At 33.1% G+C, this 19,888-nt stretch overlaps 1 protein-coding gene across 10 annotated transcripts in view; it reads left to right on the top strand.

Annotated features, from left to right (window-relative positions):
* The window catches only part of PPFIA2 (PTPRF interacting protein alpha 2), a 516,020-nt gene that overhangs the window by 447,475 nt on the left and 48,657 nt on the right, over positions 1-19,888 (top strand). For 9 of the 10 annotated variants that reach the window (XM_025402781.1, XM_025402783.1, XM_025402784.1 and 6 more), the window contains one exon: positions 403-496. In XM_025402781.1, the coding sequence (XP_025258566.1) occupies positions 403-496 (94 nt within the window). Of the gene's footprint in view, positions 1-402; positions 497-14,042; positions 14,052-19,888 lie in introns of all 10 variants that reach the window. The other variant, XM_025402785.1, reaches the window with a different exon arrangement.

Raw genomic sequence — 19,888 nt, 5'->3', positions numbered from 1 at the left:
CCATTATATGTGAAATATTGCAAATACTTCACGTGTTGAAAAAATAAACAAATATCACACACTGTGTAGATATTTGCACTTATTTTCCATAGGAAAAGTATACAAACAGACCTTAAGACTTGGGGACAGTATATTCAAGTGTCTGTCAGTGCACAGGCCACATTCATTATGTTGCCACTGGGTGCAACAAATTGTATCCCCGTAGGTACTGTTTGTTTTCATTTTCTCAGTGTGTGTTTATGTATGTACCCACGCCATTTTATGCATGTTAGGTTAGTAATATAAGGAGCATTTTAAAATGTGATACTAAACAGTTGCTCAACTAAACGTTTAACAACCTGACTTCAGAATTGACACAACCTATGCAACATAATCTGAATACTTAGTTACTTCTCTTCACAGGAGGCTTTATGGAGACTGAAGCTGCAGCTCAGGAGTCCCTGGGGTTAGGCAAACTCGGAACTCAAGCTGAGAAGGATCGAAGACTGAAGAAAAAGTAGGTTTGGGGATTTTCCCCCCCGTTTTCTAACTTTTAGTAATTCTTTATTGTTATTTACAGGGAATTAAAAAGAGAGTGGTTGGAAACAAAAGAACTATATTGAAGCCAGTATTTTCCAGATATTACCTAAAACCCTCAGGGCTTATGTTTCCTGGTTGTGAGCTACTGTTTAAAAGAGCATAACAGTATTTGGCCTGTGGTGGAAATAAGCAGTTTCTTCAATGTAACCATCCATGGATGTGTTTCAAAATCCTTAAAAGTAATGCAAAACCCTATTGATGGTAAAAATTAATACCTAATTGGTATGATAAAATGAGATTACACCATCTACTTTTGTTTTCTCTCGTGGCAATTATAAGTATCTACTCTCTGAAATGGAGTAAAGGAGAAACATTTCTCTGACTGATTGAATATAAACTTATTTTAGACTCAGAGCAGATTGTTTTGCATCTGTCAGGAAATTGATAGTGTATCTTTTCATTCATATATAATATGGAACATTTAAATGACTTGCAACATTGGCAAATTTTGAGTTGCAGCAGCTGTTGGAAAGCAAGTAGGTCCGGAAATAACATTTTAAAAATACATAGTAACATTTTCATTGACAAAATGGCACCTTTAGGACATGTTCTTTAAATGTAAATCAATTTCTCTTTATTCCAGAATCTATTGGTTGATTATTACTTTTCCTTCTTCTCAAATATTTCTTACATTGTGTTTTTAGTTTTCACATTTTCCTTCTTTCCTATGAAAGAATATTCACTGCTTTCATAATCATTTTGTAACAGATAGGCTCTTAGGACTATACTATACGGGCTAATCAATTGACTTCATATTTTGCTTTCTCACTTGCTTTGTAAATGTTTACTAACAATGGGGAACTATATACTTACAAGTTGCCGAACAACTCACTAACCTAATTGTTTATTAGTTTGTTAGTTACTAAAAATTATGTACATATATCCCAGTTCAGTAGGAACATTGTCCAGAAAAAATGACCTTGAGAACATCATTATTTCTACAATACAATCAAATGCTCAGCCATAATCAATAATGTATATTTATTCTTTAGTTACTGATCACTCAAAAATATATTTAAATATTATCATAATCTGTTTCAAATGTCTTAATTTTGTTTAGTCCTACCAGTTAGTGATATACTCTATTTCATAACTATTTATTGAGAAAAACATTCTTCTAAAAAATACTTTCCTCTGTTAATTTTTTTAAAATGTTGGCAGTTGATTTCAAGTCTAAAAATATATAAATGATCAAAACCCAGCCTGACTAATGGAAACAGTTTATTTCCCTTAAAAGTTAATTCTCATTTCTCCCAGAGAAATACTTAACTTAAGAATGGCAATCTGAACAGCTTTCACAATTGCATATAAGTCTGATACCGAGGCAGTGCACTGCATACTTTATTAGTTGTTGATAGAACCAACTGGAATATTTTTTTAAATAGCTACTAAAGATAAACATTTCAATTTAAAATAACATATTTAAAGTTTAGCTATTTTTAACCTTATACACTGTTGGGTGGATTTGACAATAATTTTATAGGCTCATTTCTCAACTACTAAGTACCCTCACAGTCAGAAACAAATACTAGTTCTTCCCTTAAATATCTTACCATGCTTGACTTTGGGTTTTATTTTGCAACATGTATTGGCAAAATGTAACTGTAAAATGTATTATGTAGAATACTTGTTTTAATATTAAGAAGAATATTAAGATCATTCTATAAGGCAAAAATGGCTAACATTTCTTAGTACAGTTCCCCATGGATTAATGGTATTTAGGTTCAAATGGATTTAACAAGGCAAGTCAGAGATAATTAATGAAAGCACAAAAGTATTTCCCTTATTATTGATTATTCCATAGCAATAACCCTATGAGCATAGATATGCAACCAGTGTTCAAAGACTTATATGAATAATTGTTAACACCTATTCGGAACTTTCATATCACTGTGGCTTGATTTCTGGATTACCAGAGAGTAAATTGTCTTCACATAATGAGTTTTATTAGACATAGACAATTTACTTTTAAATTACGTGGTTTCAAACTTTTTTTGTATTGAATTTTATGTTGTTAATTATTAATATTATTAAATGTTGACAGCCTATTCTTGAATTTTTCCAAGTGTTTAAAATTTCATTTAAACAATTCCAATTTTCTTTCTTTTTAAAGAAACCATATCCTCTTTCAGTGCACTTTGATGAGTTATGCTCTTTTCTGTGTTCAAATTTCATGTCTGCTAGTCTTCTATCAAGATGAAAAATAATTTTAAGTACATTTAAAAAATAAATAAAAACAATAAATGAAGCAACATTTTTCATAATGTTGAACACTATAGATTGTATGTTCACAGTTGCAACCTGTGTTGTCCTATCAGTTGTTTCTAAATTCTATCCACTGGACCAGCAAAATGGTATTTCCAGGGCTTAGTACTTAACACAGCTATGCTCACTATCCCATAATTCATAGCAGAGATTCAGTAGTCTTTGTGAGGATAGCCAGAACTAGACAATATCTTATTTTCAAATTTGCTAGGATAGCAGCTATTTAGAATTGACAGTCTGTAACTTTAAATTTAATTGGGAGAAATCTCTAGAGGAGTTAATTATGGTACATTTTTTAAAAAGCCATATGGGGGAGTTACTTTCAGAGAGCAGCATTTAAGACATTCCAAATTCTTGCAAAGTTCAGAAATTTGTAATTTGGCAGTCCTAAACAAAGGTTTAATTTGAGGCACACTTACCATCCAGTAAATTTAACACACATAGGTTACAACAACTTAACAAGATTTGTGTTCCTACTTTAATTCTCCTTTTTCTTTGCTTTCTGGTCCAGGCATTAGTTTTGCTTATATTTCTCTCTATTGTCTTATTATGAGAAATAGGAAATCAACAACATTAAATCTACTAAACCACCCACTAGTCATGAAAATCTTGTCTTATCCATCTTTACCTTCCTGGGTATTATTAAACAATTGCTGTTGTTTCATCAGAGTAACATGTAACTTCGGCCTAAAGTCAATCTATTGTTGGTCTGCCTAGTTTGCCTTTACTTTGCCCCATCTTTGCTGTACTTTTCTTTAAATCATCAATTCCATAAATTTCTCCAGCAGGTTTATGTAGAGTATAGTTAACCTATAATAATTGTGTCAAACTAAAACTCAGCTAGTAATTCTTTGAATGCTTCACAGTCATTTTCTTGGTTTTTCTCCTTTAAAAACTGAGCAGTTTCTCTGTAGGCTCCTGACATTTAAGGGTGAGTCACTTATTCTCAATATATAGTCTCAGTATTAACATTATAATTCTTCATAGTTTATTCAATGTGGACTTCCTGTGGGGATGCCATGACTCTCTGAGATCTTATCCATCACTCTCTGTTGGATTTCTTTGAACTCCAGGCTCCTTTTTTATTTAACGAAAACATCTTCTCTTTTACTGTTACGTTTAGAACAACCAGACCTGAAAATTTCACTCCTTTTCTTTTATACCTTTCACCTCATATTTAAGAACGTATTTCCCATTCTTAGCTCTCCAGCCTATGTTTTAACCTAAAAACTTCTTGTTCAGGAAGGCTGATTAAAGCCAACCACACAGGCCAGTAATGGTGACTCATGCCTGTAATCCCAGCACTTTGGGAGGCTGAGGTGGGAGAATTGCTCAAGCCTAGGTGTTTGAGACTCAGCCTGGGCAACAGGGTGAGACCCCATTTCTACAAAAAAATAAAAATACATGAGACAGGCATGATGGCATGTGCATGTCCTAAGGCTGAGACAGGAGGATTGCTTGAGCCCATGAATTCGAGGTTACAGTGAGCTACAATCACACTGTATGGAATGATAGATGGTCCCTTAAGACTTAAAACCAGCCCCCCAAAAAACCTGTGTTTCTGAATGAGGTCCAACTCAACAAATTGTACTTAGAGACTATATTTGGGTATTTTGGGGCACAATAAATAGAAACTCTCTTCTTTGCCTAAGTTCAGAATTTATTTGTTGACTGACAAAACTGTCAATTAAAAATCAAACTGTCAGCCGTATTTCCAATAAAGGGCTGGCTTAGGTAAATAGTGGGGAAAAAAAAAAAGCATAACTGGAAACCCCAAATAGTTAAATCCACCTAACACAGAAAGACCTGGTTAATCACAGACTTTCAAGTTGCACAGGTATAAGCACCACATAATATTAAAAATAACATTTACGTTATTATAATTTCATAAATCTGTTACTTTAGCATCAAGAACTAAGAGCTTACAAGGGAATTAATAAAAGTTAATGTCATCAACATTCTTGCTTAAGCAAGTTTTGAATCATCAGTGTTAATTATATTTTTATTATATATCTCATTATATTTCTTACTTTTCTCCCCTGGAATATATTTAGTTTCCAGTTTCACATGTCAGCATCTCTAGAAATGTGATGATAGGGCAAGTGGCAGATTCCTTGAGTCATTAGAGACCTGAAAATATATTTTACACCTAACATCAGTTGATAATTTCCCAAAATATAGAACTATTGGTTAAAAATAATTTGTCCTCAGAACTTTGAAGTTATGGCTGTTCTTGCTTCTAGTTATGGCTAATGATCAATTGATTGCCATTCTTTTGTATATAGCATGTAGGATTTCTTTTTCCTCTCTCTCTAACAGTTTTTTAAATTTACTTTTGCTTTATCTTTGGTGTTCAGAAATGCCATAAGTATGTGTCTATTCAAATGTTGTGTTTCATTTTTCTACTTTATACTTAGCAAACTGAAGACTTGTTAGGCTGAACTATTTGACATCTGTTACTCTAGAGGATTCACATTTCTACACTCAACTTTGATTCCAAGAAGCTTAGTCTTACACAGACTGCTGGGATTAAAGATGAGGATGTCTGTTTCAATAGTAATTCACCTCTCTAATTCTCAAGACAGTTCTGAACAGGCAGTGAACATATTAAAATTGACAGAATATCCACTGAATAGTTATTTATCTCCAGCAATATACATGGTGAAATATTTAGCTTAATTCTTTATCTGCTAATGTTTTCTCTTGCCTCTTAACATTATATAATTTTTTTGGTACAGGATATATCCATGCTGAAATTTTCTCTATTTTTGTAACTTAAGTTGAAAGATATCATACGAATGTTAATATACTGACTAACATCGTTTTCAATCTTTAGTTACAATATAGATAGTATATTATTATATGTTAGACTTTTATATGTATTCTGAATGGATAAGACTGCTAAAGGAAAATAGATTTCCTATGCGAATTAATTTTTTGATATCATTAAAATGAAATTAACACCCCGATTCAGCTATCAGCAGCATCCTCTCCCGAGAAGCAGTTTATCCTTGGAGCAAAGCAGTCACACTTAATCACTACCAATATATCTTTATGTTAGAATATCAAAGACATAAAAGCGAAGCTCTATAGATTTACTTAATTTATTCCCATCACAATCCTGAGGGTCTCCTCAGTGTGTAATCGTTAATGTGTTTTGAGACTGCACTTTTAATCTTTGGCGTTTGGCAGGTTCAGAGTGTACATATCTGTAAGCAAAATATATGTCATGGAAAATATTTATATGTAAAGGTATCACAGAAACTCACAACATTCTTTCATTTAATACATCTTTGTTAAGTGCCTATATGTCAAATTAAATCCAGAACTTAATTTGTAAGATGTGTTAGAAGCTCTGAGTACATACTCCCATCTAAGTATTCTATATACACAGAAAGTAAAAGTCTGTGCTTCCCCCACAAAAATTTGTTTTGTAGGCATGCAGTAGGAACTGTCTCTGGGTAGATAAAGCAAAAAGAAGGATTCACCTGCATGATATTAGATGATCTCACAGATTAGAGAAACAACAGATTCCAGAGGCAATAGAGTCAAGATATTCCCAAAACTTTGACAATAAGATATCATGAGAGATTTTTCCAGCCTTGTCACAAACACATATATTCTCCTTCATCCCATTCCAAAAATAAAGTCCTTAGATGAAATCCTTTTAAGGCCTAGTTTGGAACAGGTATTTGTGCTTGGATCCGTTTGTTTATTTTAGTCGGGGGTTTATTTAGTACAGACACAATTACTGTGGGAAAATTCCTGGGCAACTAATTCAACGAATATAATAATATACAACATTTTAGAACCTAAACCCAATGCTTTCAAAATTTCTCTGGGAAAATGTGTCCCAGTTTCCTACTTGGAACTCCAGAAGCCTGTCTCCTCTGTTTTCACTAAAATAGAGCTGCTGTTGGCTTTGCCATGTGATCATGCATAGCCCTGCCTAGCTCCAACCAAGGACAATTATAAGAATTCCCTGAACGTAAGTAATAATAATATCCAAAGCATAAGGGTCAAAATGCACTGAAATTTGTTAGTAAAAAGAAAGCTAAGGGAAACCAAAGTGCTCTCTTTTACATATATTTAGATATATTGATCTATTTAGAGGAAGGAAAACAGCACAAAAGGAATAGAGTTGCTGTTTTGAGCCAGCAGTGCAATGTGAATATATCACAAAGAGTAGAGCAGAAGCCCTCTGCTGTCTCCATCATTTCTGCCAGGAGAAACATTTTTGATCTGGAAAGAGTAAAATAAAAATTAGTAAACGAAAATTAAAATCAAGATAGTTACATACAGTAGAAGATAATGTCGTTTTCTAAATAAATTCATATCATTTATCTTAATTGATATAAATCCTAGATTAATATTAGTAGAACATGAAAATGATAATTTTTCATTCTTTTCCTCAGTATGTCCCAAGAAATGTTTTAAATTACTGATATTTGAATTACCTAGTTCTGTTCTTCAAAGAACTTGTAGAGAGATGGACATGAAAACTAATTATTGCATTTAAGTATTTCAGGGCTCATGATCACTTTTTAAAGTCTTTGTAGAGAATGAGAAAAGTGTCAGAAACCCAAAGTCACCCTAATATTCTTATTTACAAGACATTCTCCCAGCTAAAGACAAATAACCAAAGGGGCTTCACAAATGAATTGATGAGGACTAAGTGAAAAAGAAGGTGGCATAACCCAGCACTTTCACACATGATTTAAGTAAGAACATCAGGTTTGGCAAAGTGCAAAGCTAGAAGGCATAGCTCAGTTTTTAGATAAAGAATATGGTTAAGGATGATTTTTACAGAGGCATCCAAATCTGACAAGATGAAATTTTCTATGGGAATTTCTATACTCCTGCAGCCAACTTCAGGACTATACTTACTGATTTCTTCTATAGGGGAACATATATAATTTACCTGTGGCTCCTACGGAAAAAGTTTCTACAAGGTAGGCAAATGAGCAATGCCTGACAAATAATTTAATGTTTTTCAATATCCATAAAAGCAGTAACAGGGTCAAAATTCTATGCATTTGCCAGATTATAGCTGGGTATTGTGTTCATTTCTGGAAAATATACTTAAAGTAGATGTATCAAAACCAGCATATGTTCAGAGGAACATGACCATCCTAGTGAGATGACACAAAGTCATGTCTTCAAAGACTGGTAGAAATAGGAATATGTGGTGTATACAGAACAAAGATATAGACGCTGCCAAGAGAATGAACAACCAAACATGTTCTTTATGGCCTTATGATAAGACCTTGGGCCAGAAGTCAGGGGTTACTACAGATAAATTGAGCTGACTGTAAGAGAATTATTAACAATCACAAAGGTAGGAAGAAAAAATTGACCACCTGGAAAGGGAGTTGTTCACTGTAATTATGTCTAATATAGACCTGACAGGCATATGTACATAATAGGATTATGGAGGATTCACCTTTTGGCTGAGAATTTGTACTACATGCTTTTTAAATTGTCCCTGCCCTGAGATTCTGTGATTCCCTATAAAATTCAGAGGAGAACTGAACAGAGGAGGATCTTTGAATTTTTAACATATAGACGCTGGCATATTATAAGTATTTAAAATGCATTTCCCAAATAATTGAATGCATATACAGAAGCTGGACAAAGAAAGAACTCTAGGATAAAGAAGAAAACCTGAAAAAATATAATAGGAGTTAGGGCAGTGATTTCTACCCAGATGACCAAACCTGAAACCTGGGCTTCCTCTTTGCTCCTGTTCTTCCTTGTCCTAATTCTTCCTCTGCACACGTCCATGTACTATTACCAAATCTAGTTAATTGCATTTTTATAAACCTCTCAAATCTGTTGATTTTCTTCTCTCCAGCTCAAGCCATCATACTACAATAGTCTTTCTACTTCTAGTCTAGTCTTGCCTTCCTGTAATCCATTATTCATGCTTCAGCTAAAGAGACCTATCTAAATCTTATTTTTTTAGCTGCCTAAAACCCCTCAATCACTCCCTCACAGCCCTAGAATTAATTTCAAATGGCTTTATGTAGTCCATAAATCCCTACATTATCTGCTCCCTGTGTACCTCACCAGCTTTATCTCTCTGTTTCCCATCTTCCCATCTTGCACTTCATGGTCTTGATATGCCTATTATCTATTTTTTTTTTTTTGTTCCTGATTACTTTTATCTCCTTCTGTGCATATATTCTGCTTCATGTTTTCCTCATCTTTTGCATGCTAATGATGTTATCTATTTTATATGTAATATCTACATAATAATCACATTGATTAGTTATAATGTGCTAGGCAATGCACTGTTCTATGCATTTTACATCCACTATCTCTAATATTTTTCACAAAGCTTTTAATGTAAAAACTGCTATTTTCTTCTATGCATCAAGAAATATAGCTTTCCAGGCACTGTGTTATACAAAAATGTAGATCTCCAGAGCCCAGTTTTCCTTGGAATTATTTAGTATCTAAGAATAGGGCTTTGATTTAAAGAATATGTAGTCCAATCTCAACTGCACCTAGAATATCCTATATAACTTTTAATGGTCCAAATAGGGAGTGAATGAAGAATTCCCCAGTTTCTTTGTACTCTGGAAAGGGTAGCACATTTTTTTTCCTCTAGAGAATAATTAGTTTCTTATCTGCCCCTACCCTATCCTTCAAAATGAGCAACAAATGTATTCAAACCAAACATGCTTTTAAAGAGTGGGGGTGGGGAGGATTTCAAAACAGAAGATGTAGATGCTTTATAAAATTGATTTTTTCTGATATAATTCACCACACATAATATTCCAGTGTTTGATATAACATATAATCATACTAATGTTCCCTAATAAATAAGCCATGTAAAGAATTTAAATGTGTGCTTGAATCAATCTGAATTATTCATTCAAGTAAAACTTACAAGAGAGAGTCTAATAGCAAGAATAATTATGGCTTTTTAAATGAAAACAATCATATTAAAGTACATTTAAATATAATGCTGACATCTTAATCTAGAATTTTCCACATTTGTTCCTGCTAGTATAAAATCCTATATAAACTTTGTATAGTATTTTTTTATAAGATCTTTGGAAATTTAGTTTCTTCCCATAGTTATTTCAAATGAGCCATTCATGAACCGAGTGTCTCTTGTCTCCACACTTCTAAGAAGGGCAGTAATTATGTATAATCTGTCTCTTGCCGGGATTTTACAGATAAAAAGTTCAATACAAAAAGACTTCATATATATATGAAGTGTGTGTGTGTATTAAGTATATTTTTGTACACACATACACAAGCATGAAATTAAATATCTTTAGTTCAGATTCTCCATAATTGAAATTTTAATTTGAGGCTTAACTGTATTGGGTTTGCTAGGCGGATGAATAACAAAATTCTTAGAGCGATAAAGATTTCTTAAACTCCTTTAAGTAGTCTCAAATGCTTTAGTTATTTGAAGTCAATATTAACTTAAAGAAAAGTTATTTTTAATGTGATGGTGAACCACACTTAAACTTCTGAACCATTTCTTTCATTTAGAAGAATCACTAGAAACATGCTTAAATATTTGTCTGTAAAGTCCCATCATCTGTCTTTAAGCAGGAATTTTAAGCAGTTCTTGACATCACCCTGGTATGCTCTGATATCCACATAGATCACCCATTCACAAACTAACCTTTTGGTTTTATAACTTTATTGCTTCCAGTGTTGTTCACTACCCCAAGTCAGACACTCTTCATGGTACTATTCTGAATCTTGTCATCACCACAAATCATGCTTCTTTCAAACTTACCAATTCAAGCATCTCATTTCTTGCTAATCACAGTCTTCCCACCTTTGATCTTGCTTTATGAACTTTTTCTTCTATCATCTATATTTAACCTCTATCCTTTACCAGTGCACTATCCCCTTTCTGTTTTCCCCTCTCTCCTTGTTTAGCTTAGATCATGTCCGTAATTTCAGCACCCTCAAAATTTGTTAAATTTCTTCACTCCGCTTTCATTTGGTCACATCTACATATAACAACCACACCCAACAACGAGATTTTTTTTCTCCATGTGTACATTTTGGCACATCTGTGCTGTTGGAGAAAATTACAGCAGGGAAATTAGAAATAGTTTTATCGTGAAATTCAGCACTGCCTAGTAATCCCAAGAGTTTTATTTCATTAATGTTGTTCTACTCTCTGCAACTCTTGTTAGAGACCTCCACTCTCCTCAAACTTGTATCTTCTGCTGATGAGTTTACATTCTAGCTTAAGGAGACAGAGAGACAGAGAGAGAGAAACCATCCAAGTGCCCTGAATTGCTTGATGCCAAATATATACTAACACTTGCCCCATGTGTCTTATTATAGAAAACTAGGCTATTCTCTTCTTACTCAGATCATCCCTTTCCATTTTCTTAGTCATTTTGTGCTGAATTCCCCCTTGCTTTCAACTTCTGCTCCTGTTTTTTTTTCCCCACCAGCATTTAAACATTCTCAACTTTCACCTATTAAAAAATATTTATTCATTTTACTTTTCCATTTCAGTTCCCAGCCATTAACTACTCAATTTGGTGTTAATAACTGATTTAAAAATATTTCTGAATCACCAACTTGAACCTTACAAAGCAAGAGTCAATTATATTCCAAACGTAAAACTCTTTTAATGAATTGTTTCTTATTTGAAGTTTTCCATCCAGAATTGACTAGTTTATAACAGGAGAAGGTCCATTCAATTGTAGGAGATCTGGAAGATCAAGGTGAGGAAACTGAAAAGTTGAAGGCTCTCATTTTGAAATATAAGACATATGTTTGCTGGTAATTTCTTCTTCTCCTGACTGGATATATGCTGATGTTGCCAAGGAATACATAATGTCAATAATTGCATCTGATCTCATTCATTAGATGGTAACATAACCTATTTTTTTCATGTTAATTAAAACTTACTTGCCTATTACTCACAATGGTCTTTAACTGAAGAATATTTATTCTTGACAGAATCTCTCTCACTATTAACATAGCCTTGACACTTCTGAAATGGAGAGAAAAATAATGAGGCCATATGCTACTGTAAATAAATATCTGTAGGAAAGAATGCATCAATATTTACGATAAGAAAAATTAATCAGAAAAAAAATCTCTGCAAATGTATATTACCTCCTATATGAAGTTTATAATATATTAGCACAAAATATGGGTCATTTATAACTATAGATTTTTGTCTTTTGCAGAACACATTTGTTTGAAAGTCATGAGGTGAAATTCTTAACATTCTAAAGTGATATAGCTGCTTGAAATTGTTCTTAACTTTATTTACTACGGAAGAGAAGAAAGTTCATAAAAACTATGAGAAATCAGATAATTTATATAATTTCATAAAAAAATAAATAAATTCATAACAAAATAATAGAAATTTTTGCAATGCTTTTTGAGCAGTTAAATTTTTAAACTTGTGTTTAAATTTGTGTTTATTTTCGTATTTTCTCTTATATTTTATATTTTAAGGTATTTATACTGATTAAGTTTTTTATTTTAAAAAATGATGAAGGACCGTCTGATAAATATTACTGTTTTACTGCCTGCAAATTTAATCAGCTTGTTTTATAGGAAAGTGATTCCTAGATAGCTAGTAGGCTCAGAAAGATTATGTTGTCCATGGTGATAACTAGTTCCAAATGCTTTTGGCAATTTTCTTGGAAACCTGAGAAATTGCCTATTTTTTCTGAACCCATCATAGAATTCACAGGTATGTTGACAAGAAAACCATTTTAAACATCTAAAAACTATATCCTTTTGGTTTTAATTTCATTTCTGTGGGGTGTATGATGTGAAAAATATGATAAATTTCTTGAGACAGTGTAATGCCAGTGTTTCTGAACATTTATGTTTTTGTTCATGTGAAAATTTAAGGAGCTTGCCACAGATGCTGTGGAGTTAAGGCCAAAAATATGCATTTTTTTTCAAAGTGCCAATTTAATAAAAAGTACGTGGTTTCTCTGAATGAATGCCTTGAGAGGAGGCACGTGCAGGGTGTTCCATTGCACATCAATCTTTTCTTTATAATAATTGTTCAATAAAAAAGGAGATGCTTTAACCTGCCTAATTTCTGACATAGGAATTTCTGCTTTCTATTTTGTTATATTGAACATATTTTATGAGTTGTAGTAACAATTTTATTTTTTAATAATTAGTCTATTATGCTTGTAATATATTTTTAAAACAATATTCTCATGGATTTTTGTTGAATTATTTAACTTCCATATTTTCTCAATGCCTCTGCTACATCCAGGGAGCAAGGGTTCTTCAAAAGCAATATATCTATCAATGTTGTTTTAGTGATGATTTCTGGTCATATTGGTGAACCAATATAATTTATGGACTTTTCCAAAAAAACATTTATAAACACCTATTCAAATAATTAAATATTTCTACTACTGAAAAAGCCACAATAGGCACAAACTTGATGTTTATTTTGCCAGTAAAATAGAGGAGGAAGTAATGTGGCCACGGAAGAAGAGGAATAGAACACTTTTACACTTTCTCATGTTCTGATTACTAGCCATACATATTTACCAAAATAGTAATTATTATTACAGCATTGATTGGAAAAATAAATTGTGGATCTGGAATGGACTTTACGCATTACTATTGCTAGGGATTATGATGAGGAAATTGAAGACCAGAATCTGCTAATAATTTTGACCAAATTGTGTATGACAACTAGAATCTAGGTTTTCAGTTCATCAAACTAGGAAGGACTTTCTTCACTTCAAGTTGCTGCCTCTTCACATGTCTGCTGTTCTTTCTTCTTGGGCCTTAGCAGTGGCTTATAAAAATAAAAATCCAAATTCCAATTAATAAGTTATTGTTTCTACTGGTAAAATAACATGGAAGTGGCCTGAGGTAAAGAATGTCCTTTACCAAGGTTCCTTGATTTCCTCCTGGGATGTACTCGAGGCTGGGAAAATGTGGTCATGCATGTTTCAGAGTGGCTCATACTCAAGACATAGACTTATTGGTCAACTATTAGAACTACCCTCAGCCTGACTATGCTTTTGGACGCAGTGAGTATGTGTGTCATGATGAAATACAAAATGGCACCATGTCTTTCTCATATCTGAGCTTTCTCACATCTGAAATAATGCTCTTGTTTTATTCCATGGCTTTCTTTGGATTGAACTGTATCCATTAACATTTGTGTGCTTTTCTTTTCCATCCGTCCTTCTCCATCTCATGAAAAGCACATCTGGGTAAGTTGAATCACAATGGCTGCTGAACATGTTTATTTTCAGCACCATCTTTTTTTTTTTTTTTCAAAGTATTACTCTTTTGAGTTGTAACACAAGCTGCACTGCCTCTGACCTGAAATGAAAATCGTGAAGTGTATTTATTTCCACACAGTAAAAAGGAATCATTGGTTCAGAGAAATGTTCATATTTAAATTAATTATGTGAGCTTTCGGGCACTTGTATTTCTTCCGTTTTATTATATACATGTCAAAAACATTCTAGACTGCCTTCCCCCTAGTTTTCTAGTAATTCCCTAACGGGTCAATGTGGCAAGCAGCTAGGCTCAAGTCATACTTTCAGACCATTCAGGTACTACTGATTGTGCTGCCTGTCTGAATTGCCTGTACCTTTCTTAATGCTCCACCTGTGTTATGTTCAAGAGACAAACTTATTCATCAACGAATAGAACTGCACATATCCGAAAAGGGTTAAATGCTGTTATTCCTGCAGAGCTTTTGCAAATAGAGAGCCAAGAATAATCCTTGGTTTTGGTTGAATGTGTGTTGTTCCCATTGTTTCCTGTACTACTGGTTGATTTCTAAAGTTTTAAAAACCTGAATTACTCAGTTAATGGCTTCAAATTTTAAATCCTTCTCTTTGAACTAAAATTAGAGTATTTATCTATTCCTAGCACAAATTTGGCTTCAAAGTAAAAAAGTAAAATAAAATATGCATAATATTTAGATTGGTGTAGACTACTGCATTTGTAACATGGTGAGCTATTAAAACACTTTGGACTGAGAAGAAGGTATTGCTTTTAAATTTAAAGCAGTGTTATTTTCTATCAATAAAATGACTACAATGAGATACAATTATCCAGGAAACTATGAAAAGTATTACTAGTTGGCTATATAAATATTTTGTGTGCCAATATAAATTCATTTACTTTATAATATTACTTTATTAACTAGTAAGGTTTATATTATTTTTAATATAATGTTAAGTTTCAGTTGCCATTAACTAAATGATTTAGTGATGCAGTATTTGCTTCAGTTAGGATATTTTACAATACTGAGGAATTAAGGAAAGCTCTAGTAAGGTGTTCTTAAAAATGCAAGGCAGGTTGTGGTTAGAGTACTAGTCAATGATGTTGGCCAAATGAATGTTGTAAACTCTTTTTGAAAATAACAAATGTTCTCGACATTGAGTTTTAAAGCAGAGTTTTCATGTCATCATGTAAATTCGGTCTTCTGTTTTCTAATGATTTTTAATTTTTCTGAGGAAAATAATTTCAAGAAATAAAACTTAATTCCCCACATTCCTTATTGAATGAAATATTGAAAAACAATGAATGAATGATGCATTTTTATTAATGGACTATAAGAAACTGATATAATGGCCTTCATTCTAAAATTCAGTTTCTTATTATCTTGCACGTGCTCCTCGGACTTAAACATTTTAGGACCTCAACATCATTTCCCTAGTACAATTACTAAAAGAGAGCTTTGAATAATATAATATCAGGGAAGATAGTACAACATAGTGAAGATGACATAAGAAGATGTGAAGAAAAAAGAGTACTGACTTAGGAATCAGAAAATAGAGTTTAAGTTCCATCTTCCCCACTTATTTGCTACATGCCCCTGAGTGACTGAAATATTCTTTGTACTTACTAATATTATTATCTACTTATCTCCTACAACAGTATGAGAGAATATGTGTACCTTCAGAAGCATACAAACTATAAACTTCCAAACTGAGTAAAAGACGGTATAAAATTAGATGAAACACTAGAGCAATCTAATCTAAATGGTATTCATATAACCTGAAAAATTACAATATTTTCCAGTAGGTCCCCAATTACTATCCAATTACTATTAGGAAGTGACTGGCATGTACAGACTATGGTGTCTTGCAAAAGTGAAATTGTTTAATGGGGAGTAATATAAGCCCCTCTCATTTTCAATAACAGCATAAATAATTGTATGATTCAATCATATTTGTGTGTATGTGTGTGTGTGTGTCGGGGGGTATTTATACCTTTTTAATGGTTTTGGAAATAATTCAATTCAAAACACAGTAAGGAAGGAGATTATGTAAATCCAAATTCAATTCACAAATAAATTTCTTTCCTGAGACTATGCCCTATATTTCAGAGAAGCTTGAAGATGAAAGGTTTCAATATTAACGAATTTTGGTTTCAATGTAATGAAATTATTTGAAATCTAAACAGCCTAGCGTGTGTTACTGGAATCTGAATAAAACACTACTTAAATGTGTCATAGATTTTCATACACTTTCACCAAATGTGAAAATATGCAGTAATAGGATACACAGGCACACACACATTTGCACTTGCACATACGCAAAATCACAGTATGCTGTGCTTTCAAAACAACTCAAATTTAATGTTGAATTTGAAACTTAATTTTATGAAGCTAAATATGTATAGTTAGGTAATCAATCTTCTGAAGCAGCTGATTGGAATTTGTAACATATTTCTGTTTAGAATAATTATGTTAACTAAGATATACATGTTCAGCTTGCAGATGTTAAAAAAAAATAATTGAGTTGGCACCATACTGTATTCGCATTTGCTGACCAGAATTTCAACTAGCTTCTCAAATACGTAGTTTTAGTTTTCACAGACTTAATCAAGTGTGGATTCCTGAATAATAAGCCCATTGTTTGGTTGAAATTTGAGGCGGTTACATCCTATTTACTCTCTTGAATGCTGAATTTTAGTGGAACAATATACATTTTACAATTAACAACAGTGTGAAGTCTGTGCACATTTCCTGCTAGTATTGTGTAAGGAAGATTTATTTTCTGTGCTGCAATACTAAGTATTTTATATTGTCACATTATTTGACTTATATTTTATTCTTCATTCTTATCAAGCCACATATTTATTTCTTCTGGTTTTATCAATAAGTACTTGTTATGTGCCATAGTAAATCAGTAGCTCTGAAGGTAAATTTTTCAACCAGAGAATTATTTTGTATGGTTATTACAAAATCAATTGAAATGAAATGAATGGCAACAAATTCAACTTCTCTATCTCATTCATTTAAACTAGGCTAACTTTTCTCTGGCCAAGATGTACAACCTGATATTACTAGGGAATAACAAGAAAAGAAAAGCCACAGTTCGTTTGTTCTTTTATAATGCTGAGGATTGAAATGTGTGACAATAAGAAGGTAAAGACCTTATATATTAACCAGGAAGTCAAATAAATGTATGCCACTTCTAAAAATAAATGAACCATAGGAAAAGAAAGAAAAGTAGGAGACCATTATTTTATTTTACACTTAAAATAAGGAAGGCACTATTATCCTTATTCTTCAGTGATGAAAAATTTCAGAAATGTTAATTGGCTAAGAGATGGCATGGCGGTTAAGAGAGCTGACTCTGTGGACAGGTTATTGGGGTTCAAATTCGATTCTGCAATTCAATGGTTCCATGACTCCAAGTGGCCTCTGTTCTTCAGTGTTCTCATCTGCAAATGTGTGTCAATATGTATCTTATTGGATTATTATGAAAATTAAATGAGTTAATACACATAAAAACAGGATGGTGCTTCATAGATAGTAAGTGATAAATACACATTTAGTTATTGTTTTGTGTGATCCAAAGCCTAATTTGTCTGCATCCAGAACCTTTGCTCTTTCAAACCACTATATTACATCTCATAAGAATATGAAGTGGTTCAGATGAACAGGAGAGCACATTAGATGCATCTCAATTATAGCACTTACTGTATTAAATTGTAATACAATTTATTTCATTTTATTTAGATTGTATTTTAAATTTTAAGTGAAAGTATAATAAGTACAAGTATAATATATACAAGTTTGGTATTTGCATAGAAGAGAGAGTTCATTCTGCCTGGGAGAGGACTTAGAATCTTAATAGAAAAAATTAAGTATGAGTTGTGTCTGGAGGATAAGTTAGAGTTGTTACGATGGTGACATAAAGAAGGATGCTCTTGGCAGAAGAAAAGGGCAGATAGCAAGTCATGGAGGAGTAAAATGGAATGAGGTATTTGGGGAATAGCAAGTATTTCAGTGTTGGTTGAGCAGAAAAAGCCAGGGAGACAGTCAGATCATGAAGGGTCTTTTTATAAGATATTTGGCCTTTATTTTGAGAACAATGGGGGAAGCTTTCAAGCAGGTGAGTCTTAAAGAAAGATTTGTGTTTGGGAAGGTCTCACTGGAGGTTGGAAGGGAGAAGTTACCAAATGAGAGACAGAGAGACTCTAGGAGCCCATCACCATCATTGTCAGACGATAAGGGCTTAAACAAAAGCTTTGGCAGTACTCAGTCAGTTTACCAAATGTCTTTCTGAATGTTAGATACGACATTTTAATCTTTTTCTGCAGCCAACCTGGGTAACTGTGATGCAGAATTCTTATTTCTTTTTAAGATGCAATGAACAGTTGGAAGTTATAAAAATATAGAATACTTAAAAATGCCCTACAATCAAGGATCCTAGGTGACTGTCAACATTGTGAGTTTTTTTGGACTATAATTTAGCAGTCATTCAAAAGATGTTCTTGACTAGTGCATCCAAAGAAAGATGCATGATACAGTTTGAAGACAAACTCTGATTTTCAGGATTTTACTCTCTTGGATTGGAGATGATGCCTCAGGCACAAAAAAATGATTTCTATGGGTGAGATTTACATATTTTAAAGGAGAAAAGGATAATTGTAGATTGGGCTGATCACAAAATATTTCATATAAAAGGGAAGCCAGGAATTAAATAAACAAGGTTGTTGATAGTTGAAAAAGTAGCAGTCAAGTTATCCACTCTAGGAAATGGTATTTACAAAGGTGGAATTGGTGATGCACAAACCGTGAAAGTACTTTTCAATTCTGGTTAGAAGGAAAGGTAATTACATAATTAAATCAAGATTAAACGAATATCTTTGTAATGAAGATTAAAGATAATTCTTTAGACATTTGAGAAAACACTGAAAGGTTTTTAGAGGACAGTGCTATAATTATTGAAAGTAAAACCTGGCCAGGCACAGTGGCTTATGCCAGTAATGCCAGCACTTTGGGAAGCTGAGGTGGTCAGATCACTTGAGGCCAGGAGATCGAGACCAGCCTGGCTAACATGGTGAAACCCCATTTCTACTAAAAATATAAAAATTTAGCCAGGCGTGATGGCATGTGCCTATAATCACAGCTACTCAGGAGGCTGAAGCAAGACAATCGCTTGAACCTGGAAGGCAGAGGTTGCAGTAAGCTGAGATCACGCCACCACACTGCAGCCTGGGAGACAGAGTGAGACTCAAAAAAAAAAAAAAAAAAAAAAAACCAGAAGGAAAGAAAGAGGGAAAGAAGAAAAAGAAAGAAAGAAGGAAGGAAGGAAGGAAGGAAAGAAAGAAAGGAGGGAAAGGAAGGAAGGAAGGGAGGGAGGAAGGGAGGAAGGAAGGAAGGAAAGGAAGGAAGGAAGGACGGAAGGAAGGAAGGAAGGAAGGAAGGAAGGAAGGAAGAAAGAAAGAAAGAAAAAGAGAAAGAAAGAAAGAAAGAAAGAAAGAAAGAAAGAAAGAAAGAAAGAAAGAAAGAAAGAAAGAAAGAAAGAAAGAAAGAAAGAAAGAAAGAAAGAAAGGGAAAGAAAGAAAGAAAGAAAGAAAGAAAGAAAGAAAGAAAGAAAGAAAGAAAGAAAAGGAAAGAAAGAAAGAAAAGGAAAGAAAGAAATAAAGAAAGAAAGAAAAGGAAAGAAAGAAAGAAAAAGGAAAGAAAGAAAGAAAGAAAGAAAGAAAGAAAGAAAGAAAGAAAGAAAGAAAGAAAGAAAGAAAGAAAGAAAGAAACTCACATTTATTGACCACTGCCTTTGTGGGAGGCACT

This window comes from Theropithecus gelada, chromosome 11 (assembly GCF_003255815.1).
Source record: "Theropithecus gelada isolate Dixy chromosome 11, Tgel_1.0, whole genome shotgun sequence".
NCBI classification, from domain to species: domain Eukaryota; kingdom Metazoa; phylum Chordata; class Mammalia; order Primates; family Cercopithecidae; genus Theropithecus; species Theropithecus gelada.
The sequence above is the reverse complement of the archived record's forward strand: the minus strand, read 5'-3'. Positions and strand labels throughout refer to the sequence as shown.